General features: G+C 39.8%; 2 protein-coding genes across 2 annotated transcripts; both read right to left on the bottom strand.

Moving 5' to 3' along the window:
- Positions 1 to 1,719: 1,719 nt before the first annotated feature.
- On the bottom strand, positions 1,720 to 13,011 carry rem1 (RAS (RAD and GEM)-like GTP-binding 1). The gene is made up of 5 exons (XM_023416111.2): positions 12,468 to 13,011; positions 9,324 to 9,724; positions 7,286 to 7,368; positions 6,757 to 6,964; positions 1,720 to 6,373 (listed from the first exon to the last, which is right to left on the bottom strand). The coding sequence occupies exons 2-5, from the start codon at positions 9,688 to 9,690 to the stop codon at positions 6,096 to 6,098; spliced, it is 936 nt and encodes a 311-aa protein (XP_023271879.1). The 5' UTR covers positions 9,691 to 9,724; positions 12,468 to 13,011; the 3' UTR covers positions 1,720 to 6,095.
- Positions 13,012 to 20,382: 7,371 nt separating this feature from the next.
- Positions 20,383 to 26,411, bottom strand: pnp4a (purine nucleoside phosphorylase 4a). The gene is made up of 7 exons (XM_023416113.2): positions 26,169 to 26,411; positions 25,188 to 25,351; positions 23,927 to 24,030; positions 22,346 to 22,521; positions 21,904 to 22,094; positions 21,236 to 21,315; positions 20,383 to 20,956 (listed from the first exon to the last, which is right to left on the bottom strand). The coding sequence occupies exons 1-7, from the start codon at positions 26,189 to 26,191 to the stop codon at positions 20,804 to 20,806; spliced, it is 891 nt and encodes a 296-aa protein (XP_023271881.1). The 5' UTR covers positions 26,192 to 26,411; the 3' UTR covers positions 20,383 to 20,803.
- Positions 26,412 to 27,255: the final 844 nt, after the last annotated feature.

The raw sequence follows: 27,255 nt of genomic DNA, 5'->3' as shown, positions 1-27,255 counted from the left end.
GGGGGGCTACAATTTCGAGTCAACCTTCAAAATCAAAGTCGAACCATGTATACAAGGTTAAATGAAATAGAAAATAATAGTAAAAGGAGAAACAGATTGTGTGTAGGGGTTATATATGTTGCATATATCATTTGCTTTTTGGTTTTAATCACGTCATGCTTTTGCATGTTTGTACATGTAATATCTTTTTATTTAAATTTTATTTAGTTGTATTTTTTACTTGGATGCACGGTGCATCCATTTAAAATTCATTTTATTGATTTTGCTGCACAAATAAATGTTATTGAATCAATACATGAAACAATTGGCTTTTAATTTGAAAGCCAAAGTCATAGTGTCTTTGCTGCAGGAATCCTGGACACGCCCCTCTGGTCTCAATTAAAGAGCTGAGCAGATAATGTAAACGGGCCTGGACAGAATTTCTACAACATCTACAAACTGAACCTCAGAGGACTTCCTGAACACTTTAGTCTGGTTTATTGAACAGGTGTAGAAACATGTATGTCAATGGGTGACATTGTGGTCTCAGCAGCTGTTCTGCAGCATCGCTGAGCTGGGGTGTTGTCCTCGTGGCGGGGTCACCAGGTTTAATGTGACTCTGAGTGAGAAATATTTGATAAAATGTCAGACTGCTCCTTAAACGTCCGTGCAACAGGTCTGGAGCTGCTCTCCCTTCCTGTGGCATGTTCAGGCAGTTTGTGAGCCCTGACTCTACATATTTCTGAGGTTGGCTGTCAGTTATATGGAAGCTGACATCTGGCCCTGCTTCAGAAAGCAGGTTTAGAGAAAACCTGGAGTTTTTAAACCCTGAGATGAGGGAAACTGTGGAACTGAGATCACTTCATTTCATTAAGGAAATTAAAGTCTGCTAAATAAATGGTCTAGTGGACTATGTTGAATAAAATATACAAACTTATTGACTCTTTTCTCCAGTTCAGGCTCTTTCACTGCTCCTGCTGCTACTGTGTTAAAATAAATGTGTATTACCACACATTCATCTTTCTATCTCCACTAAATCCAAAGGGAGGTTTTGCTCTTCTTATTATCTTATCTTATTTATCCATTGCCATGGTGAATTGCAGTGTCAGAGCTTCACTTTGCACGTGCTGTGTTTCCCATCTCAGGGTTATCAACTCTGAGTCAAGGGTTTGGTTCGGAGTTTGTTAAGCTCCTAAACAGGCTCTCATGTGGTGGTCTGGTCGGAGCCTGTAGGGATTAAAATGTATAGATATTTTTGTCTGAACTCCAAAGGAGCATATGGACAGGGCAGGATTAATTTGTTAGGAGGCCAAAGACAGAAAAAGCTGTGGGCTGCTGTTAAATCCCCATTCAACGTACTAGACCCCAAATTTGCTTTTTGGCAATTTGATTTATTACATTAATTTAGGAAGATGTAACATGTACACACAAAACAAAATAATTAAAGTTTCAAAACTATAGACTTTAGTACAGGTCAGGCAGATTAGGTGTTAAAGCAGGACCCACCTTAAGGTGCTTATCCGCTCACGTGATGCTGTGCTGTAGTATGGTGCATTTTCCCACAGTGCACATTAGCACAAACAGTAGACTGGACTGATAATGCAATTCAAATTTTGGATAAGATCTCACCATTGCATGTTCTTATTAAATTAAATATTTTAAATTTTGATCATTTTATCAAAGCATTGCAGACCAGTTTAGGCTACGTGGTGCTCTGCAGATAAGAAAGGCAAAATGAAATCACACTTTACATGATGCATTTATTGCTCATTATTCCTACAATTAGGAAATTACATGTTTACATTACATTTGCTATTTACAGAGAAAACACACAATGTGGCCCATAAAGCAATTTGTAAAGCCACCTGTTGTTTTTTGGGTCATTGTGAACTCAAAATTGAACTCAGTAAAGAGAAATGTAGGTTACCAGCTGTAAAAAAAAGAGAGTGTCGAGCCAGCAGAGGGAGCCAGAGTCTCACATATGTACACATACCACACACACACACACACACACACACACACACACACACACACACACACACACACACACACACACACACAGTCGAACACACTCTTACTGCTGGCAGAGTGTCTTCAGTTTACATTCCTGTAGTTCTTGGCAGAGTCGGAGAGTGTGTGTGTGAGTGAGTGAATAAAGAGGCAGAGTTACAGTACCGACGTCTGAAACTCGAACCACAGACACAGAGACAGTCACAGAGGAAACTGTACAGTTTAAATAAACACAGGGGGGTGTTTGATTTTCTGTGTTCTCTCCTCTGTGTCAGTAAATCAAGCACACCTCAAAAGGGCTGAAATGTTTGAAATGTCCTTTAGAATAATGGTCAGGTCACTGACGGTGAGTTCAGACGCAGGTACTACAGAGTTTCTCTTGCTAAGTCTGAAGCTTTCAGGTTGGTTTACAGATCAGCATTTAGCTGTTCACAGTGTTTTCTGATGTCACTGTGAGAAGGAGAGAGTCGGTCAGTTCATGTTCTTTATGGTTTGTATGGAAAACTTACTTTGCAAACTGGAGCTAAAAACCATTACTAGCCCTGAGGATGCAACTCGACTGTTAAGCTTTTAATCTTATGAGGGAAATTTCATATTCATCATTCATCAAGTCCAAATTTACTTACTCTCATGCAACTATTCATTACTGAATTTAACTCAATTACAATGAGTCTATCTATTCTTAAATATGCACACACTTCCTGCATGCTTCAGGAGCTATTTAAAGAGATTCAGAATCAAATCTGGCTAAACACCTTCTCAATTTCTAATTGATCACAGAAAAGTCCACGCTTACACATGTCACCATGGTTACCAAATTATCTTTTACAAATATAGGCAGTACATTAATTACAGACCGGGAGACTGCTTACTGAACAGTTCATGATTAGCAAATGATTTAAAAGGAGTTTGGCTTTTTAATTTATGCTAAAATCACATCTACTATCATAAAATCTTGTGGTTGGGGCAATCAGAGTACAGGTGCCATAAACTGCAATATGTCCTGTTTTCTTAGACAGGGGCTTAAGTTGCTTACTTTTAGACCAGCTCAAACAAACCTTACTAAATGTGCAAATGCACCAGAGTTTGAACCAAAACAAACAGGTCTCCTGTTAGCCTTGAGCTAAGATAATCAAACAGTTAATCCACTACTAGCCTTGTAGTCACAAAACATTACACGAAATTAAGCCAAAATTAGCTACTTTCATTGTGTTACATATCGGTTCATTAACAAGTGGCAAAATCTGTATAATTAGCTGAATACTGTTAATATTTTCTTCAGATTATCTGCCAGTCTTGCAGCATTGAAAAGAAAAGCTCAAATTATACTTTGGTGTCAGCAGAGCCGCAGGGGTTTACATGACGTAAATTATATCAGCTGTCCTTACTAAACCTCTGTTAGCCATGAGCTAATAATCCACATTAGCCTTACAACAGTTTCATCTACACTGCTGGAAGTTAAACGACAGAAGAGAAAGAAGAAGGTCCTACAGGTCCAGCAATTTCATCAGTTGTAAAAATCAGCCTTTAGAAAATCTTCTCCACAACGTTTACACCTCAGAGAAGAAACATGGAGGCAATTTTTCTGATGTTGTGATCTGATGATCTGATCTGTTCATAACAGATTCAAGAGGAGGCTGAACTCACAGCTCTGAGCCTCTGGTCCTCCTCCACTGAGAGGATGTTTACACATCACTGTATGTTCGTGTGTGTGTGTGTGTGTGTGTGTGTGTGTGTCATCCGGGTTGAGCAGAGTCATGCATTCTTTCCATTACCCTCATCAAATCAATGTTCAACACTCCTCCTCCATCTACTGTCCCTGCACAACCACAGTGTGTGTGAGTGTGTCACCAAAACGCCTGATCAATAAACAGATAGGATATTTGATCAGTAAAAACTGGGACAACCAGTCTGTCTGATGTTGTATCCAGATAAACTGCTGCTGAGTTGAACCAGTTTGTTGTTATTTCACAGCGGCTCGGCTCAATTTCTGTTCACTTCTTGTGAAAATAAACGAGTGGTTCAGTGATGACCTGACTTTTCCTCTAGCGCCACCAGCAGGCTGACATTTGTGGCTCTAGTGCCCTTATGAAGTCAACATTTTAATTTGTCCATTACTTTTATTTAGGACTTAATACCTGCAAAACTAATGACATTCCCATCAGTTTCAGCTGTACTTAATGTTTAGTGCTAATTAGCAAATATTAGCACGCTAACATTCATTCATTCCTGCAGCCGGTCGGGCTGTGTACGGTTCCCAGCAGACGGGGACTGTGTGCAGCCCGAGGGGTTAAACTCAGGGCAGAAAAGTCCCACTGTGAGACACTGTCCCATCCATCAGCCGAACACTCAGCCTGTTTTTTGTCAACCACACAGAGGTATCAGCCTGCAACCATGTCGTCATGACGGCGGCTGTGCCTCTTCTTCAACTGTGGCTAACGGTCCACAGGTCACCGTGGCAACAGTAAACATCCAGGAGGCCCGCATGGGTTGACATAGCGGTCTGAGAGTGTTTATGTGAAGTGGATCACAGAGGTTTGATCCGTGCTTCTCCTGCAGACAGGAGATTACAACTGAATAAAACAAACAAACAAAACATATGAGAGGATTCGATTAATAATTTAACATTAAATCAAATCATAAAAAACTAAATAAAATAATAAAAAAGTGAGCAAAGAGATAAATCAAATCTGAGTAAACCACATAAATACAACAGACAAACTATGGAAATAAAATAAATCCAATAAAAACACAAAAAAATGTAAGTTAAAATGAAGATAATTCTTCAAAACTAAATGAAATGATCTAAAATAGTAAAAAGACAATTGAGCATTCACTTAGCTTCAACTTCTTAGTTAGTGTCGCTACTCCTGTCAAGGTTTTACATTCTCTCGTGGCACATACGCAGTTTACAGTGATAAAATTCACCATTGACATTGTGTCCTTGATTTCAGACGGAAGTGAACAACTGTCAATTTTACTGAAACACTGAGGCTTATTCCCCCAGCTGTAGCTAGCTGGCTAATTAACTTAATGGGAGCTGGATTTATTTGAAAATGACAAGACTGCAAGAGTGTTTTAAAAATGAACATGAGCATGATATCATGCTACAAGGACAGTGTGCGGCTAACGTTAATCTAAACTCTGATATCATTCAGGACTGACTGCCACACAGTGGATGTTCCAGTCCCGAACGGGGCATTTACACAAACTGTGACCCCACAAATGAATGTAGTTAGCTTGTCATATGCTAACTCTTGGCTTTGGATGTAACGTTAAGTAAATCCTGTTGGTAGTAAGCTAGTTACCTAGATGTGCTAACATTAGAGAGGATAAACACACTGTCAACCATTCCTTATACTAAAAAAAGACACCACCCTCTACTCCCACTTTTTGTACACTCTTACTACAGCTTCAAAGAGTGACACACCTGTCGTGCCCAGTTACAGTAACTAGGCAATGATTGGACAATCACTGTTCAGAGGAGGGGGTTCATGAAAGGTCAGTTATAAATAATAAAAACCAAACAAAAGAACACAATAAGGAAATCAGTGTAAATGAATATTTATATCACAGTGGTGCCTGTCTGTGTCTGTATTAAACGTCTGTAAAAACATGATTTTGAGATGACTGTTCCTTTAAGACTTTCATTCTGCACAGCGTTGAACTGAAAACAGTGGAAACTACAGGAGAACAGCACACTGGAAACTACAGGACATCCTCCATGATGGAGTTAACAGTTACCCGTGTACATATACACACACACCCTCGCACACACACACACACACAGGCCCACTCTGACACTGAACGCTCGTCCAGTCTTTAACCCTACAGTGATGATCCCGTACAGTCATCTGGGATCTTTATATTTAGGTCATCTGGAGGAAAAGTCACAGAAATGTTTAGACCCGGAGGTCGAACGTGAAAACGAGTTGGTCACAGTGAGAATGTTAAAACGCGCTGACTCTGTTAGCCACTCATTGTTCTTGTCACTCAGCTAGCTGAGTGTGATCGCTGACACATTCCTCCAGGATATCACAACCAACCAGATCTTCAACGAGTCAACAAAAAAAATAAACTCGGCGCCACCCAGTGGACGCATGTCTTCAGAGGACAGCAAGGTCGTGGCAGCTCTTGGACCGCACTTTGACCGCCATGCGCTGGTTTTTGCGCGCCACCAATCGGTCCAAGAACCGCCGAGCCTTCTGGGTAAGGCTCTCTTTGCGTTTGTAGATGGAGCGTCGGCGCTGAATGGCTTCACTGCCGTCCCGACGAAGACGGATCTGTCGGACCACGCCCTCAAACAGCTCGGTCACGTTGTGCTGCAGAGACGCGGACGTCTCTATGAACTTACAGTCAAAAACCACCGCACACGCTCGGCCCTCTGGGGAAAAAAGACACATGTAGAACCACAAAGAATTCTTAAACAGGAAGTGACATCAGTCGATCGTTACCTGTTTGAAGCCATTTGTTGTTTGCATTTGTACAGTGGCTTCAGAAAATATTCAGACCGCTTCCCTTTTTGTACATTTTATTGAATCGAAGACTTAATTTTGAATTGATCAAATTTCCATTTTTGCCCATCAATCGACAATGATAAAGTGAAAACGTGTTTTTAGAAATATTTGCTAATTTAGTAAAAATCAAGAACTGAAACCTCTCACTTACAAAAGTACACAATTCAGCAACCTTCAAGTCTAAAAGTGAAGAGGTCTTAATACTTTCGGAAGCCACTGTATGTATCCCCTGTGACCTTTGACCCCGCACCTTCCACGGCAACTTCTCTGGACCGCACCAGGTCGCTCTTGTTGCCCACTAGGATGATGGGAAGGTTTTCGGCCTGACGGGCGCGTCGCAGTGTGATGCGCAGCTCAGCGGCGGAGTCGAAGGTGGAGCGGTCGGTGACAGAGTAGACGATGACATAAGCACTCCCCACTTTCAGACACTCGTCCTGAGAGGAGCTGTCCGCCCCCTCCTGACACAGACACAGAGAGGGAGAGAGAGAGAAAGTCCAGACTTTAACGGATCACTTTTTGTGAACTTTCATACTCTAAAAGATTACAGAGCATTCTGGGAAATTAGCCTTTTTTTTTTAAAATAAAGTTTATCCAAATGAAAATAGCAAATATTCTCTTGGTAAATGGCATTTTGCGATCTGAGCATAACACATGTATGTTCTTGAGATTATAGACTCAGACGTCTCATGCTCTGTACTTCATCAACACACACACAGATACGCACACACACACACACACACACGCACGCACGCACGCACACACACACACACTCACTGTACCAGTTTGTCATTCTCCCATGTGTCCATGACAATGAGTGTGGTTTTCTCTCCATCTACTGTCAGTGTTCGCTCGTATGTGTCCTCTGTAACAAACAATAAACACAAACAATAAATAGCAAGACTAAGAATATGAAGCCATGCTGGCAGCCTTGTGAGGCTGTACTTAAAGGAGCTATTTGTAAGTTTTGCTATTGCTACATGGCCAATATTAGCGTCTACAGCTGTTTATTTACTATAGTTTAGAACAAACTCTGTGAGTTCGGAATCAAACTTCATTCTTTTACTGGCCAAGAGCGTTTACAAACTAACTAGCTAGCATCAGCCTGGTTGGCTCACCACGTCACTTTCCAATACTGAGTCACTGCAGTGTTCAGTCTGTCCCTGAGGAAGTAGCCTCTCAGAGGACGTATCATAACGTCCTGTAAACACAGCGATGGCTGAAACTCAATGCAAGACTGGTAAGCAAACAGCTGTTCATGCTAACGCTGGCTGTGTAGCAATAGCAAAACTTACTACTAGCTCTTTTAAACACAGCGATGTTTTGATCCATAATCTTTTAATATTCACAATGACAATAAAATGCTGATGTTAAGCAGGTACAATGTGTACGATTTTCATCACGGCAAACATTATACTTTCATAATGTAGCATAAACGTTATATGTAAGAATACGAGTATTTTCTATTTAGGACTAAAGACAAAGTTCAGCAGAGGCTGATGGGAATGTCATTAGTTTTGCAGGTATTTGGTCATATACTAAAGAATACATATACAACACAAATCCAAACTTTGAAAAGTTTGGGGATAACCAAATTTGTAACATTCACAAATTTCATGACAATCTCTCCAATAGTGGAGAAGTTTCAGTCTTTAACAAAGTGGTGACTGACTCACCATCCACCCAACAATTTCATCCCCAAAGTCATGTCGCTAGTGAGGCTAAAAACAACAGGTAACATGGAGGACCAACAAGAAATCATAGCCACTTTGTCTGTGTGTGGTCAAACAGAGACAAACAATAACCTGGTAAACAGTCAAACGACAAGCAACAATAACAATGCAGTTAGTAAACTAAAGCAAACAACATCATCAGGACTTTGAGCATACAACAGTAACAATAACAACATTTAGAGGGTGTGACCAGTCAACCTGAAAACTAACAGCAGACAGGCTCTGCCCTCTCACATCATGTCAGATCAATACAGGGTGTCAATCGAGGCCTCAGGCCAATCAACACGTGATGCAGGAGCTGATCAATTGTGTCGGGTCAGTCAAGGTTGTGATGTGAGAACAAAGTCAGAGACAGAAACTGAGCGCTGAACCTCTGAGGACTGAGTTAGAGGGTAAACGTTACAACAGCAAAATAATAAAAGGAGGATTCAGTCCGTCACTTCCATGAAGTTGTTGAACGTGTAAGAAACAGCAGAGGTCACAGGCTGAGAAAAACAAACTATGGCCAGTAAATTGGTCTCAATGTGAAAAACCACTATAGTGTTCTTTTAATATATTCTTGATTAAGATTCTTAAAAGAAAAGTTCAACATTTTGGGAAATGCATTTATATGTTTTCTTGCCGAGAGTTAGATGAGAGGATCATTACCCTGTCTGCATGTGAATACACTCATTAGCACCTCTAAAGCCCACTAATTAACATGATGTATCTTGTTTGTTTAGAAATAATCCAACACTTTATGAAATTTTTGACAGATTTTTTTCTTATCTTCAGACAGAGCCAGGCGAGATGTTTCCCCCTGATTCCAGTCTTTGTGCTAAGCTCAGTGAGTTGGCTGCCGCATGTAGCTTCATATTTTTATACTGTGCAGACATGGGAGTGGTATTAATCTTCTCATGTGACTTTTGCCAAGAGTGTGAATAAGCGTATTTCCCAAAATGTGAAACTTTTCCTTTAATACATCCTGCCAGTTTGACCCAGTGGTCAACTTCTGTACTGCAACTAAAAACTAAAAACATTTCCTGCTGTCCAAAAAGCATTTTCCCCATCGACCACCATTATAAAAGATACACCTGTAAAGTCCCACCTCCAGGTTGCTCATCTTTTTCCGTGATCCCAGCAAAGATGCCTGTGAGGCTGGTCTTTCCGACACCATGGTCGCCTAGCAACACGACTCTGTAAACACAGTCCGAGTCGCTCTGCGAGTCGTCATCCGAGTCTGAACTCCAGTGGGCGCGGTAGTGGAGGGACTTGTCTCCAGGGTGGTAGGAAGCTGACTGTCCAAGGGCAGGGTGGCTTCGCTGGGGACGGGGCTGCTCTAGGTCTTGATGGGTGCTGCTGGGGAGCCGGGGGTCCCTAGTACAGGACGAGTGCTGGTAAAAATGAGTGGGAGGAATCGGCGTACTGCCTCGCCGCCGCAGGGGCTCCTTTTCTCTCTGGGTGTTGAGGGTCATGTTGCTATTGTAATGGCATCGGGACAGGATAGGCCTGGAGGAGACAGGACGAGTCAGGCTCAGAACAGTCAGGTCAGCTATGGTCTTTAAAATGTTTAAGCTTTCAGTAACAGATTTTCTTTGCCACTTTGGGACAGCATAAACAAATTGTGAACATAATCATTCTGTGTCGTGCTTTTTTAACTTGATGTGGTGAACTTGTTAGGAGCAACATTAGCGTCTGGCCACCTGATGAATGTAAGTCCAATATTCATTCTCTTCTAGCTCTGTTTTTGGTCTCAACCAGCTCCTGAATATGGAATATGGTTCGCCAGCTAGTCACTAACTGTTAGGTGATGCGCAGATAGTGTAAAGTGGGTTTTTAGAGACTTTTCTCTAAAACCATCTGCCGGCTGAGGCTGAAATGAAGCTAGGAGAGCAGTGACAGTGAAACAAAACATTATCGGTGCTGTTGCACAGTTGAACAATGAGCTGAAACATTATAAAGCTCCACAGAGCTGAGAGGAGCTGCAGATTCAGGTGATAACTCTGTAGGTTCACCTTTACGAGCCACCCCTTTCACACCGTTTTCATGTTGTCATTTGATTTTGGTCATAAAGTATTGACTATAGCTGCTTTCATATTCAGAGACAGGAGAGGGCAGTGAAACACAGTGTTAACTCACAGGATAGTTGCACCAAAAGCTTCTCATGTCATTGTTTCACAGACAACACCTAACTATACCTGTCATTCCCGCCAGGCGACCCCACGGTCTCTGCACGGATCTTGGCGTGTCTCTCTGACATATCGGCATGGATAAAGGAACGGAGGAATCAGAGCGGGGGGGGGCGTCCCTCTCTATCTTCAAGAATCTCTTGAAAACTCTTTTCCGAGAGCACCTCCTCTCCAACACCTCTAACATGCCTAACTAGCACTTACTGTGAACCTTTAGTGCACTGCTTTATTTGATCCCCTTGCACTTATTAAACAGTTGTAGTACTTAGTACTTATGCCAAGGTCTCCTACTGCACTGAAGCGTTAGTGATTTCTCTCACTTGTAAGTTGCTTTGGATAAAAGCAGCTGCCAAATGAGTCAATGTAATGTAATTCAAAAAGCACATATACAACCCTTCGCACAGCAAAGTGAATGTGATTCTTTTAATGTGAGTTTGTGTAACTATCCTGTCATTTTGGCCAAGTCTCTCTTATATAAGAGATAATATATCTCAAGAGACATCTTTGTTAAATAAAGATTAAATAAAAAAAGAATAAATAAAATTGTTTCCAAGGAAGGCGAAAGTGATAGTAGCAACATTTTACTTTAGAGAGGAACTGTGGGAAAGTGAAATTCTCAGTTCTGTAACTCTGTTCTCTGATCCTACTGTAACCTGAGAATAAACTTCAGGTCTAGCACAAATATTGTTTATTGATATGATTGTTTACGTTCTACAGGTGTTGAGTTCATGTATGAACAAATCTTTCACAGAGAAAATTCAGAGTGATCCGACTGGACTGAATCACCGACTTCACCAACTGAAATTCAGCTGTTCGCATTTGAGCTCCACTTAGTGAGTGCAGATATCTGCTCAGCTGTGACACTCTTTGGTTGAAAGTTTATTAAAAGAATAAAAGTCATAATTCTGTTGCAGAGAGACGGCTGCTGAACTTATAACCTATAAATGGTGCTGAATGTAACAGCCTCAAGCAGCAAAAGACTGAACATATGACTATGTCTGAATCGTTGCCGCAAATGTCATGGTGTCGATGAAAAGTGATGTGTTTACTTACATCTGAACAGTGATGAGAACATTTAGCTTATCAAAAAGGAAAGAAACTACATTCTGTTGTCAGTGACTCAAATCTTAGGACTGTGAACTGAAGGAAATGATTCACATCAGCAAAATGGGTTGTAATTTACACCTTTATTACGTTCTGATGTCTGTGGCTGCTTTGTGGGATTATGTGCTGTCGTTTGTATGTTTTGTGTGAAACTGGCATTTCTCTTTGAATAGCAACAACAACCTTGCGTTCAGTTCATTGAGTCAATGTGACGTTTCCTTTCAACTCAAAAATGTTAAAAAACTGATTAGACAAGTAACATTTAGAAACCTGGTTACTCTGAATGGACCTAATGAAAACCTCTGCTATACATAAGAGAGCACAGACACACAAACAAACCTCCTACAATAAATAATTCAAGTATTAAGAGGTGCCAAGTACAACAGTCAGTGATGGTGAAGGCAAGTCAGAGCAGGTCAAAGCTCCTGCCTCTGGAAGTGAGTAAACTAACAGTAGCTTATATTTAATAAAAGGCTTCAAATCCTGCAAAAGTCGATTCTCATCACCAGTAATTATATTTTATTTCGTATATATTAAGTTTCTGCTTATTCATCCACAACAGAACTACAAGCACCAGACATTCTTGAGGTCAAAGGTCACTGTTAAATGACTGCTTGGTAGCTGGTAGAAAAGAGTTCATGAAATACATCAGTTGCTCTCGGTTAAAGTGAAACCTCTTATTTAAAGAAAAGCAGAATAAAAATATGTTTTGCATTTTAAAAAGACACTTTCTGTGTCAAATATCTGAAAACCACATCTGCTCATCAACCACATATGATATTGTGCGTGTAAGCTTTTACATGCAAAATATCTTAAAATCCCATGTGCTGATATAATTCTTTTTTATGATTATTTTGGGCTGATGTTAAAAAGAAAGTTGTAAGAAAATGCTAAAAAAAACAAAAAAACTCAGGACATAACATGCAATAGAAAGACAGATAGACAGATAGTGGACTTACCGTACACCCCATGAACAGCCTGTCTCTGTCCTGCCTCAGTACACAACAGAACTGAACTGAAACCTGTCTCTCCGTCTCTGTCGGTGTAACAGTACCCTGGTGCCACAGTAACCCGCCTGGAAAAAAAAAAGTTCCACAACAGCGTTAAAAATTCAGCAGTGGAATCACAGAGTTATCTACCTCCCTCTGTGTGTGTGTGTCGGAGCGACAGCAGAGGAGAAACAGATATCTGAGGAGGGAGTGAATGTGTGTGGGTATGCATACGTGTGTGTGTGTGTGTGTGTGTGTGTGTGTGTGTGTGTGTGTGTGTGTGTGTGTGTGTTCATCAGTGTGGAGGGTGAGTTGGTTTAGGAAACATTTTGGTCACTTCCTGTTTGACCCAAAAGATACAATCTGTCTTCATTATACAGTTCAGTCAGGATAGACCACAGTTTACATTTAAAACAGTAAAATAATAATATGTTGGGGCTTTATTTTTCCACCGGAGGCTCCATCCGGAGTTTAAGTCAGATTAAGAAAGAGCTTTGTAGCATCAACATAAACCCCTAAACATAAAGAAAACTGGATAACAGCCTTAAATTTTCAGTTTATTAACCAACTTCATTTCTAAATGATTAGAGTTGCTAGTTGCTAGAGTAAAGTCCCCAAATTATCTATAACATTCCTCTATTAAATTATATGGAACATATCAGAGCATAGTCGGCTAATGAAGAAAAAGTTTACTAACTAGCCAGAAAACAAAGGACAAGTGTCAGCTGATGCATTCTCCTGACAGATAAAGGACTAGCGACAAAAAGGACTGATTGACTAACTAGCAACTTACTACTTAGCTTACTCACAAAGGACTAGTTTGTTAACCTACTAGTTGATGCAGGACAGACTGCTAGCTGCACATCTATTGATGATGATGCCAGCTAACTAATGACTGCTAACTATGAAGGACTAACTAATAAAGATACGATTTTACTAGCGTTAACTAGCTAACATGATAAAGGACTAACTGACCAAAACGCAGGCATAACTAGCACGCTGACATTAAGGATCAGTTCATTAGTAATGTGAAGCTGGGCCAGTTTGTCAAATATACAGTCAATAGATTTACAGAAACAGTATCACATTGTGGCAGAAACATCTCTCTGTAACATCTCACAATGCTGCTGTTGAATGTTTTTCATTTTCAGTCTACCGCACTCTTAGCGGAGAAACCTGGGAAGGAAATAAAACATTTTTTATCTGTTTTCTGGCAGCAGTATGAGTAAAGTATGAGTAATGATTTATGCCATTATCGATTAAACTGATGAGTATTTTCTCTATTAATTAGATCTATAAAACATCAGCTATCAGTTTCCCCAGTTTAAGGAGATGTTTTCAGAAATCCCAACGATTTCATTTTTATTGCTTTAAAACAGAGAAACAACACATCCTCTCATGTTCAAGCTGAAAACTGCAAATGGTATTTTTGGTTAAAGAATTAAACTAATTGTTTCAGTTCTACCTTAAAGTTATCTCAGAGGTGTTTAATATCTACCAGGAATGTAAACATCTTCGCTCGACCAACCACCATTTAAATCCAAATTTTTCCGCCCATGAAAAAATGTAGATTTCTTACAGTGAAGAGCACAACGGGGCCAGACTGAAACTGAGTCATAGGTGGAGACACACTCTGAAACATCCAGTGTAATTACTCATCTGAAAACCAACCACATCATGTATCTGAACTATTGATCAGCAGCTGAGTGTTGATATCAGAGCTGAAACGTGTGCTGCTGCAGTACTGTGATAAAACACCGACTGTACTGAAATGAATAAACAAAACAAAACATCTTTTCACGTCAAATGTAAAGTCAGGTTTTACACAACAGGTTCAAGTGTTATGAGATTCTCTTTTCAATCTTTATTAGCAGGTGTGGTTGAGGTGGTTTCCAGCTTGTTGCCTGGTGGTTGCTGATGGGAATATTAAAGGGGCATTACACTAATCTTCAATTACTGGTCATGTTCAGTTCTACACTTTGCCAGAGAGCGATGTAGTCCAGTGTTTTTGGAGCTTGACCCAATACCAGGTACTAAAAGACAGGACATCCTGGACTCTGCTGCACAGATTTTTGGCTATTCCCTTGTAAAATCCCCTTTAAGTACCCATTGAAGTCTGGATCTGTTTATGGACGCCCTCATAGCACACATAGTATCTCAGTATTATGAGATATTAAGTCCAAATTATGACACAGTCACTCAAAATTATGACATACTACTATTTGGACTTACCATGAGTGTGTTTACATTCTAATATTATGCTTAAATCTTCAAACTTTTTTTCTGGCAGAAATGGGTTTCCATAGTTTACACATGAGCTGACATGGAAAATTAGATTACACTAGAGAAACACACATCACTTCCTCTGTGTCACTGTGAGGGCTCCGACTGAAGCTCAGCTCAGCACAGATGTTTAGATTTTACCCACCCCCACAGTTGAAAAGTTTAAAATATGAGAGGAGGCGTTTCCTCATGATTCACCATCACCTAGTCCAATCCACTGAGCCAAAAATACACGTTCTTTAAGTGACAATCTGAGAAGCCGATCAGTGATGATCAATACATTTATCAGTCCAATCAGCTGCTCTATCACTAACTCTGATGGACTGATATTGACTGACAGTTTCTTTGTTAATTTTTTGTTGCTATAGAAAACAGTTAATTTGTCTCACTAACTAACTAACTAACTAACTAACTAACTAACTAACTAACTAACTAACTAACTAACTAACTAACTAACTAACACAGTTGATGATTCCTTTATAAGATAGATGGAAGTAAAAGAACAACATGCTCTCATATTGCAAGCTCAAGCTAGTTAGTCCAATTACGCTTCAGTTTTAACGAAACAACAAAACCTTTAATCCCAAAAACTAATTTAGTTAGTTTAGAATAAGCTGCTTGTAATGAAAGCTTACTGCTATAAACTAGTGCGCCAAGTATGCTGACATTTGAAGCTTACGCTAGAGAAGACAAACACAGTGTTTGATCCAATTTTGTTCTTGTGTTTTTGGTGTTGCAGAGGCTGAAATAGACGCCACTCTAAAAACTCTTATACAGAGCATCTCTATTATTGCAGCTCCTTGCAGAGATCCAAAGACTGACAGATCCGCCTCGTCCAGTTATTGGACAGGACAATTGTTATTCGGGGGAGTGGTTTGGTAAAACTGTCAACTCATGTTTCTGTCCCAGAATGTGCAATACAACACTGTATGTACACGAAGGGTAACATGCATGAAGACCGAAAAGCTAAATTCAGATTAACTCACATTTATCTTACACTACTCCAACACACACTCACCAAGCACTTAATATTAGGAACACGACACTAACACTGGGTAGTTCCTCCCCCTGCTCTCAGAACAGCCGCAGTTTTTCATGTCATGGATTCCACAGGATGTTGGAAACTGTCCTTTGAGATTCTGGTAGATGTGACATGACTGCATCGCATCGTTCCTGCAGATTTGTCTGCTGCACATTCATGCAGCAACCTAATCAGCACTGAATGACTCGGCACCCGATCAGAGACAATGACAGTAAAGCTCTATTAAATCTCTTATCTTTTTGAGAAATATATACATCTATAAATCATCAACAACAAAAAAAACAATGTTCTAACTTTAAACTATCTCAACTGATGTGAAAAACTTTTTTGAATCTTCAACAAAGTCTGTCATAGCAAAGCACATAAAACGACTGAAGACTTTAAGAGGCACATTTGATGCTTCAGTTGTTTAATTTGTACTGTTCCTACTATAATTTGTACATTTTGTGAATAAATAAGGAAGAGTCCAGATAGAGCCCTTGCAAATGTCCGGTCAAATTTTATTATCACTGATTTCTAAACTACTTTATTACACAGACAGGTCAAGTGTTGAAATGAATTATTTGCATTAGAACTATATGGACCAATGAGTAGCTGTTGTGCTGATTGTAGTGGTTTGTAGGAACAGTAGCAGCATGTGGAATATTGACTCCTGCTGCCCCCACATGGTCGCCGGAGGAAATGCAACATCAGTTAACTCAGTTTTAACAGATTAGGAAATAATAATCAATAACAATAATCAATTAAACTGACATAGTTTACTTTAAGCCAGTGATCTAAATATGATATTTGAACAAAGAAGGAAAAGAAGAAGTAGCACCTACATATTTTTATATATCTTGTTTTATCATTTACTTTGCTATATTATGTTATATTCATGCATCAAATCACGCTGGAGTTGCACAATATTGTTTTATTTTTAATATTACCTCTCAAATTCTCATTATTTTATTATTTTATTTATTTTATTCAAATAACTGTTTTCTGTTTGCACACCTAATTTTTCTTTGCGGCTGTAACTTAGATTTCACATCGGGGATCAAAAAAGTCTTATTTGAACAAACAAAGGTTTTTGATGCAACCATATATTTTAGTTTTTTTAATATTTCAGCCTTTTTATCAGTTTTTACAGTCTGGTCCTGTCCATTTTATTTAAGATGTTTTTATTATATTTGTAATGACAAATAAAAAATAATGAACTTAAACTTGAAAGAAGGCTGATATATTTCCAATTCTGATCATCTTGTGTAGGATTGATTATGCTGAGGTATTCTCAGATGCTATTCATACTAAACAGAGCCAAAAAGCTCTTTACCCTCACAGGAAGTACAGTTTATCCATTTATTTCTCTCTAAACTTGTGGCTCATCATATTGCTCCTCCTCCTTTGCACTTCAGGAAGAACCCTGTGACGAGAGAGAGGCATGCTGGGATACATCCACCTGCTGAGGGCAGAGGTCATTGGTTTGATCTCCATCGGGGGGAGGAGGTTCAGGCGGGGAAGGAGAAGGAGAAGGAGAAGGAGAAGGAGGAGAGGCTAGAGGGGAGTGCATCATTGTAAAATTAATTACAGTTATTCATTGATACTTTACATAAAATAAAATAATTACAAAATAATAGTACTACAAATAAAAATTCAAATAGTATCAGAAAGAGATATGTTGATTTATTTAAAATAAATTAATTTCATTCATATTAGTAATATTGATATTTATCATCTAATTAAGTCAATTTTTAAGTAGATATAAAATAAATATATAAAAATTCAAATAATAACAATGAAAATCATCGTAAGTAAATAAAGTATTAAAGTTAAAGGCCATTTATTCTTGTGTTTTTGATTTTTGAAAGGCTAAAAAATATGACACCCTAAAAACTCTTATGTAAAGCATCTCTCTTTCTGGAGCTAGTTCAATTTTACAATTAATACGTTTTCACTATGCATGTTCTTACTTTTCCTTTTCTCACCTGATGAAGGAACTACAAAAGTGACCCATTTCTTCAGTTTGTTGTGAACAGTGTTAACTGCTGCAGGACAGAACAAAAACACATACTGTAAGTTCTATTTCTAGTTCTACTTTTCTTTGTGTTATTCACTTGATTCTTTTCACATGTAGGAATAAGTACTGCAAACAAATTGAAAGGGTAAATCTTAAAAGATCTGAAAGGTTTCGGTTCAATAACACCTACCTCTGCTGGGAAAAGAAGCCGCTGTTGAAACTCCTGGGTCTGATCCCGAATCTGAGCCAAATTCTCCCCCAAGTTCCTCATCGGATTCTGCTGCAGGCTGTCCTCCGGATTCTGGTCGTGGTTTTGCCTGGAGAAAGACCCGGTCCAGCAGCTGGTCCAGCATCTGGTGCGCGTGGTCTGGGTCTGTTCTGATTGTCAGGACACGAGAGGGTTGTCCAGCTGAGATCTTCAGCTCCGTGAGGTTTCTGAGGAAACAGAACCCAGAGAGATGCTTCAAAACACTGAACCACAACATGCATGCATGCACCAAATGTTAGGCAGAAAAGAACATTTCCATCCACTATATGTGAGTGTTAGGAGTTGACCACATCGAGATAAACAGTCGGTGGTGATAATCTCCAGTTGGCTGCCATTAAACTACAGTGGTTGCTCTTGTGTCTGGGACAAGAGCAAGAGAGGAAACACAGAGAGGAGGGTGTGTCTTCTGAGTGAGTGCGTACTCTTGTGAAAGAGCTTTACATAATGTCGCCTCTGTGTTGAACACTCATGTTGTTTGCAGACGCTGGTAGATGTTGTCATCCCCCCACATTTCATCAGGACGTTGCACTTTGTTTCTCCTCCAGCTCAGACTTCGGTCCATTCTCCGGCCGGCTGTTGATTTTGCTCTTCCACATCCTACATGCCGACCGTACCTGGCTACAGCAGCCGTTCAGCTCAACCTTGCAGCTGTCGGCTTGTAGGTGGGATCACCTCAAACATACCACACCAGAATTAACTACTCGCTCCAAAGGGGTCTTGGTGGAGTTGTTTGGCGTGCGCCTGATTCAACCAGGCTAAACCACACACGTTTGAAAATGTCTTAAAAGCACAAGATCAAAGTCAAAAACATCAGCGCTGACAAAAGAAAAATGAATGTGAACAGCGCTGGATCAAAGCTGTTGCAGATTTGAACTGATGATGATGTCGGTTCTTACCTGTTTCTGCTTCGTCTGAGGATCCAGCAGAGAACCAGCAGAACCATCAGAACCAGCAGAAGAACCACCAGGGACATGAAGAAGAGGTCAAAGGTCACCTCATGGGTCATCGTCACACACCTGTTTTAGGGTTAAAAAAAAAAAAGAAAAAAAGTAGATCAACATTAAGATTTAGAGTTTATTTTTGAATTGAACAAAGTCAATTTAGTAGCTGTTCTGGAGCTTTCAACTGCATAACACAGTCTTCCGTAACAGATGGAGTTTGGACCTCAGCTTTTAAGCCACCATGAATGAGACCTCTTTAAGGGGCTTAGAAAAAATGGATATTTGAATAGTTCCTAGTGTGAGAAAACTCCACCTGCTGAGGAAGATCATGTTATACAACTGAAAACACCAGAACAGCTAATAAATGGACCTTGCTGTCAGACTGATCTCCCAACAGAACAACACTGTTCTTGACACAAATGTTGTTTAAGGAACTTTTTCCATGTGATTTCTTTGTTGTGGGAACACTGTTAAAATCACAAACTGACTGGACTCTTATCTTAAACACTTTCAAGGTGAGAAAATAAACATCAAGCAGGTAAGAAACTAAGTTAATTTCCTACTCTCTGGAAGATGAATCCTTGACCACATGGCCTATATAGTTACTGTAGTGAACAGCCAGAGGATGCCAGCAGCACTTGTTCAGCGTTGGTTTAACACAAAGTCACAGTAATATGTACAACAAATGTCACTGTAAAATATTCCTCTTCAAGCATATATTGATCTGCAAGTTTAACATACCCGCCTGTCCTGTTGGGATCCTGTGGTTTGTAGAAAATCAGTCTGTTGTTCAGAAATGATCTGCTAGGTTTCACCCCGTCATTCTGAGACAGTTGAAAGAAAACATTCTGCTCTGTTGATATTTCTTAAACCAACCAGAATCATCCAGAGACAAACTCCACTAAGATGATCATCATGGGAAATCTGTGTGTCAGGAAACCTTATTGTTCCAGCAGCATCTACAAGTAGAGCAAGTAATTTAACCCTAAATCCTGTTTTTAGTCAGTAAATTATACAGTATGTCATTTTAGAGAACTATCAGCTGATTCTGGTTCCAGTCTATAGATTCACTGTATAAGCAGTTTGTTGTCTTTTCCAGGGTGAATCCAAAATCAATCTAGACGTAGTCATCAATTCACAGAACTGTGGTTACGTATGTAACGCTGGTTCATCGGTGCATAGATCCGTCTCAGACTTGTTTGAAAACGCAAATGCAGTTTTGGATTTCTGTTTTTTCAGTGTCAGTTTTTATTTTCCGTTTTCCATTTCATGATTTGTTATTTCAAAAACAAAACTTGATTTTTGTTTCCTTTGTCTCAGCCGCAGATTAGTTGATCAACACAAACAGGAAATGAGATATTTGGCAGCATATTTTAATCAGATTAATATGGATCAAGGAGTCAGTGTTTGTTTGTTTTTTACAAAATGAAATTCAATAATTCATCACAAACAAGGTACAAGAGAAGACAGAAAAATCATCGTCATAACTTTTTATATTAAAGCACCATCAAACAGTTATCAACATTATATTAATCTTAATCTTAGGATTAATAAAATATCACGAATGAATACTTACATTCATATTTACCCTGATAGAGAATTATTAGGCACCATGGTGATATAAATAAAGTTTTTATAACAGCAGAAATAAAAAATAAGGTTGATAAACAAAAACAGGAAGAAGCTCTAAAAATGCTCAAAATACAATTATAAAATATATACACAATATTTGTGTGTGTGTGTGTGTGTGTGTGTGTGTGTGTGTGTGTGTGTTCAGACAGCAGTATTGATGGTGTTGTTATTATTGATCTCCATTCTGCTGATCAGTTCAGTCACCAGCTGCTGCACAGTGTGAGAACGCAGCCGGCCGACCTCCAGGACGCCCTCATGGTTCACACTTTCAGAGTCCTCATAGCTCTTCACCACCTGACAGATCAATCAATCGATAATTAATCATTCAATAAACTACACTGCAGAAAGTCCTAAGAACTCTTTACTAGGCAACATAGATCAGTAAGTCATTCAATCAAACATCTGGTGGATGTTAATGATTGATTGACCCCTGCAAGTCAAGTATATCAATTGTATTGATCAGTTGATCAGTCACTTTGTTTCCTACAGCTTTATTATTTTTTACAGTTCATCAATCCACCAAACCAATTCAACCGATCAATTTATTGATCAGTGTGTTCACTGTGTGTTTACCTTGTTGGTGATCAGAGAGAGACCAAAGACTCTGAGACCGCAGTGAGTCGCTACGACGACCTCAGGAGCCGTACTCATACCTGTAAACACACAACACCTGAGGGGTTACTGACACAAGTCACAGCAGCACTGACAGTACTGGGAATAATACTGGAATAATACTGTGAATAATACTACTTGTACTTTTTGTACTTCTAAGAATACAGTCACTGTAGACACCATGATCAAGGTACATCATCCTCTAAAGGACAGATTGCAGATTTAAAGTGGAGGGGTTCTGCAGAAAAACTCGGAGAGTGCTACCTGGTCAAGACTAGGTTTTCGGTATTCCAAGCACTTTTCTGAGATGATTACCAAACAAGGAAGCAAGTGTCATTTAGACAATTTGATTAAAATTGGGTTTTCTCAGCAGGGCAAACATAGCTACTCAAAATGGCCGTGCATACAGACGAAGAACTGAGCAGCGAGTTGAGGAGAACAGAAAAATGTGAAATAGTGCATCATGTCATTTTCTGGTTTTGCATCTACTCAGAGCAGTAGTGGTTAGTGGTTAGTGGTTAGTGGTTAGTTCATACTGTCACAGTAATGCAGCCTCTAGGGGTCACTAGCAGGACTTTACTATTTCTGGTTTCTGTGTGTGTGTGTGTGTGTGTGTGCGTGTGTCGTACCGACAGCATCCACCCCCAGTCGATGCAATAGTCTGGCCTCAGCGATGGTTTCAAAGTTTGGCCCTCCCACCATGGCGTACACGCCCTCCTGCATGAGGCTGGCCACGCCCAGCTGCTTGGCAATATCCAATGCTAGGCAACGCAGGCCTTTGTCGTAGCAACCTGACATGGCTGGGAAACGAGGACCGAACCTGTAAACAACAAACAGTAAACAACACGACCAACAGCTGAAACAAAACAACAATAAAAACAGCAGTATCAACACTTTGTTTCCATGACAACTGAATTCAAACACAAGCATATAACATCACAATATGATCACACTAAACAACAGGAGTGTGACAAATAATCAAACAACCACACAAGAACCAAAGAATTTATAAAAACAGAAGAAGAAGAAAAACAGACATGAAACAGTGATATTAACAGAACCAGGTCATACTTGTCGTCGTTGGGTCCACTCAGCGGGTTCAGACCGACCAGTCCAGGGAAGTTAACGTGGTCTTTGATGATCATGATGTCACCAGGCTGGAGACTGTCAGCCAATGAGCCGGCAGCATTTGTCACAATCAGAGTCTCCACGCCCAACAGCTTGAAGACTCGAACTGGAAACGTTGTCTGACAGATGAAGAGACACACACAGACTGTAAATACACTAGAGCACCAAATGTGAATTAATCTGCATCTGAAAAAAGTCCCCAACAAATTCACTATTTCCTCCTGTTTGAGTGACTTTTGTTAAAAGCTTAAGTGGCCAGATGGTTTAGTAAATTACTGAGGCTTTTTTTTTTTTTTAAATGAAACTATATATTTGTGAGATAATTTTAAAGATTTATGTCTTACAGTCTAATGATTATCAAACATTATCAATGATCAAATCAACTTGTTGCTTTCAAGTTTTTAAGTTGAAGGTCTTTAAGATTTAATGGGAGTCCACATGTCATTTTGGTTCCAGGGCCTCTATCAGAGCTACAGGTTCATATAGTTAATATAGCAGATATGATGATGCTTTAAAATAATTTTTAAGATTGTAAAAACATATGATCATATTTGATGATATTTGATTTGACTATTCATAGACATTTTAAGCAACTGGAAAGGAATCACATGCAGTTACCTGTTGATTCATGAGGAGTAGTAACTTTAAATTTTATCTGAATGGTTTTTGTGTTAGTTCAGCAGTTTCGTTGTGAAGGAGCCTCTATACAGCACCACCTGTGTGTGCGTGAGTGTGTGTGTGTGTGTGTGTGTGTGTGTGTGTGTGTGTGTGTGTGTGTGTGTGTGTGTGTATACGTGTTATATAGAAGGAAACAATAGCAGCATTGAACAGTCTGCTAAAAGGCTGCATGTGACTGAACCCATGCATGACCTGAGCTGGGTTCACACACACAAACACACAGACACACAGACACACAGACACACACACACACGCACACACACACACACACACACCATGTTACAGTTTCAGGTTCATGTTGCTGATTACAGTCATATGTCAGCTCACTGTAAGTGTTTGTGTGTGTACGTATGTGTGTGTGTGTGTACGTATGTGTGTGTGTGTGTGTGTGTGTGTGTCTGTGTGTGTGTGTGCACGCATGTGCATATGCATGTACTGTTTCCAATATCAAGGATTTATTTGCATCTATTAGTTGTTGTTCTGTTTGTATTTACTATCAGTTAAATGTGGAGAAACTCTGAAATGATGCATTCATGGCAATGTTCCAGTGTGGGGAAAATGAAGTTGGTTTGAATGCAACACAGCTTTATGGTTTTTGTTTGCAAACACAAAACCACAAGAAATACAAAAACAGAGTTTCAGTTCTTGAGAATGAAAACATTTTTCATACAGTGAAGACATTGTCCGCCACTCACTTCTTCAAAGGACTGTTCGATTGTTCAGACTTGGAATAAGCGTGTAGGATAAGAAATTGATTCGTTCTGTGAGGGTTCCCACAAGTACAGTACAGACATATTTGTGTGTGTGTGTGTGTGTGTGTGTGTGTGTGTGTGTGTGTGTGTATACCTTGCAGAGTGAGTGTCCTTCGTACATGTGGAAGCGACCCTGCATGCACACACATGTCTTCCCCTTCAGTTCCCCGAAAACCAGTCGACCTGCATGACCCTGCACTGAGACACACACAGTCAGGATCACAGTGAGAGGCAGGAGTAGTGATGGTAATCAAACCACAAAAAGTTTACAGCTCGCATGTAAATCAACCTGTAAATAACACAACTTTGGAGTAGTTTTCTTTTGATGGAGTTAGGCTAGCAGTTTCCCCCTGCTTCCAGTCTTTGTGCTAAGCTAGGCTAAACACAACCTGTCAGTTACTACTCATGCATGCTGTAGTCAGTTTCATCTTTTAATGGTACCAGTAATGCTGTCTGTAGTCTTTGAGCACTTTTGTGCGTGAGAAAGTATATAGTAATATTGATAAGAATAAAATTTATTTATAAAGCACTTTTCAACCTTTACACGGTGCTTTAGGAGAATCTTGATGAAACAACTCAGCACAATGAAATTAAATTAAATCAGATCACTGAAAGTACAGAGAACTATTCATAAAAAGATTTTCATTTTTAAATGATTTTTTAAAATACAACACAATCGTGCTTTTGGAGACTAAAAGTACAAACTGTTTGTGAATTTAACACAGTTGATTAATTGAAATTTTAACATAGATTTACAGTTGTTGGTCTCAATTAGTTTTGTCTCTTCAGTTGAAAATAGTGGGCTTTAATTTTATATTTGGACTCTGTAGGTCTACTACATGAATTTACAGCTGCAGAAAATACTTACAGTCTCTGAACATATATAAAAACACGAACTGTTAAACAATAAATGAAACAACTGTGAAAGAGTTTGCTGTCCTGCACATTACAAAACAAGACGAGATCGAAACCTAGTACCTGGCTGGACCGTGTTTGGTCAATGTGCAACAATTGATGACGTAGTCGTGGAACCGCTGTAAACAACTACTTTCAATGCAAAGTGGCTAAAGCCTCGTGGAGAAGTGGCAAAGATGTCACTGGATGACGTAACACACCAATTACGTCGTTGCATCGTATTTTCATTTTTGCCATAATGTCAGTCGGTTTCAGCTCGTTATCTGTTTGCTTCTCTCCTGCTCTCTGTTCACACATATCCAGTGTTTTAATACAGCCGACTTCCCAGTAAATCTTTTCTCATTTACATGTCTTTCTGTTTCTGTCAAAAATCTAGATGCTGTCAGTTGGTGACAAATCTATTTCATACTGTTAACAGTAAAATGAAACTTCATCTCCACCTGTGCTCTGGGGGAAGCCTGGTATGTCAGAATAAGCGAAGGAGTCCTGACACTTGAGGGTGTCAGCGAGCATCCCCAGTCCGGACCCGCAGATTATCGCCACCTGGGGACGGTGCCTCGTCTGAGACATCAACCAGTCAGCTGTCTTCTGGTATTCGTCATGACTACGGACAAGAGAGAGAGAGGAGGAAATTACCTTTGATTATATAAGAAATAAATTATTATCAAGTTTCTGTTAATTCATTCTGAAGGGACTACAGCTCTGAGTCACACCTCAGAAACAAAGCTAAAATAATTCAAACTGATAGTCAGAACATAAACCTATAATATGCTTAAATCACCCTGGAGACTCCTGAGTATCTGTGTTGACAAACATTGATGATATCGGTAAAAGAACATTTTGAAATGGGAGTTTGCAGTGGTCAGAAATACTTGAATGATGAAGATTAGCTGTGCAGAATGGGTACAGTCACATTTTCTTCCACTGTACCTACATGTAAATTCCAGTGGGAACCTTTACATACGTCCATGCAACTAAAGCACACTGTAAATCCAAAGCTGTTTTATGAAGTGTTAAAGATGTTCAGTCATGTCCTGGGGTCAGTACCCCAACAAGGGATCCCAAGATAAATCTGAGGGGTCACAGGCTGATTAAACAGACTGGAAAGAAGAACATTATTCTTCAAACTCTCTTCTAATGTTTGATTTTGTTTTTTTGTGAATTACTGAGTAATTTCACATTTTCAGGCGTCTGGATACGATTCAAATAGAGAGAACGTTTTGCTTGAAATGGTCACAGCAGGTCAATATGCAATGACAAGAGGTCACAAATACACACTGTCCATAGTCAAAAGCCAAAAACCTTAGGAAATAAATGTTTTAAAATAAGTATACAAAAAGATCTTTATACTGGAAATAACACAACAGCACAACATGAAAACATATATTTGATACATAAGAGTGAAATAGGAGTTTTCTTACCTGATCTGCTCTCTGCTGTGCATGATGGACGGATGACAGACGACTGATGATGACGATGATTATAAAGCAGAATGGATGTGTGTGTGTAGCAGTGAGCAGCCTTGTCACTAACTGTGCATGCGTGTTTGTGTGTGTGTGTGTGTGTGTGTGTGTGCGTGACGGAGGAACAGTCAGAGTGCGGCCAGCTGATGCTGATCGGTCTAGATATTCACTGGTCACATGCTCCTGATTGGTCAACAACCCGTCCATTCAGCGGCAGCACCCAATGGAGCCACAGTGTGTGTGTGTGGGTGTGTGTGTGTGTGTGTGTGTGTGTGTGTGTGTGTGTGTGTGTTCTATCTAAACAGGACCCTGGGAGTTTTTTTTTTTTTGGTTGTGTAAGCAGGGTCTGGTTTTGCGTCACGCCCCCGCTGACAGTAACGTGATTTTACTTCAGTGTTAATTCACTCTAACTCTGATCCTAAGGCTCAGCACACACACACACACACACACACACACACACACACACACACACACAGAGAGTCAGCTGTCCAAACACACACTGATACAGTCAGACTAGATGTATGAATATGGATGGACAACATTACAAATATTTACATGCACACGCAGGCTGCAGTATTCATTACAGCCGTAATGAACATGTTGAGAAAATAAACACAGACAAACCAGCGCACACCCACACAAAGTTAAGAGTTAATTTCAGGTCACTCTTTCACTCACTCAGGCAACAGTGACACCTAAATTAGCACCAAGCTCACAAACCAGCCATGTTTTCCTAAACCTCACCTGCGTAGGGTGCAGGCCAAAACGACCTTCACCGTGTTATATAATGGGTTACTGTTTGGACACTTTTATGACACGTCTCTCCTCTGTTGCCAGGGTAACCAGGGTCATATAGATAGGGAGGTAGGAGGAAAGCTTAGACTTGAGAGAATATTGCCCAAATCTAGTTAGTGTCAAGGATGAGCTAAGTTGGGAAAAGAACAAGACTATGTGACAATGAGGATTTCGGTGACCGATATTATCTTCACATATTGTTTAGAGTAAAGTTTAACCTATGGAGCAAGGTCCGGTAAAATGTTGCAAC

The sequence above is a fragment of the Seriola lalandi genome, unplaced genomic scaffold (genome assembly GCF_002814215.2).
Source record: "Seriola lalandi dorsalis isolate HSWRI2012SDOR001 ecotype SW California unplaced genomic scaffold, Sedor1 jcf7180002054561, whole genome shotgun sequence".
Classification (NCBI taxonomy): Eukaryota; Metazoa; Chordata; class Actinopteri; order Carangiformes; family Carangidae; genus Seriola; species Seriola lalandi.
The sequence above is the reverse complement of the archived record's forward strand: the minus strand, read 5'-3'. Positions and strand labels throughout refer to the sequence as shown.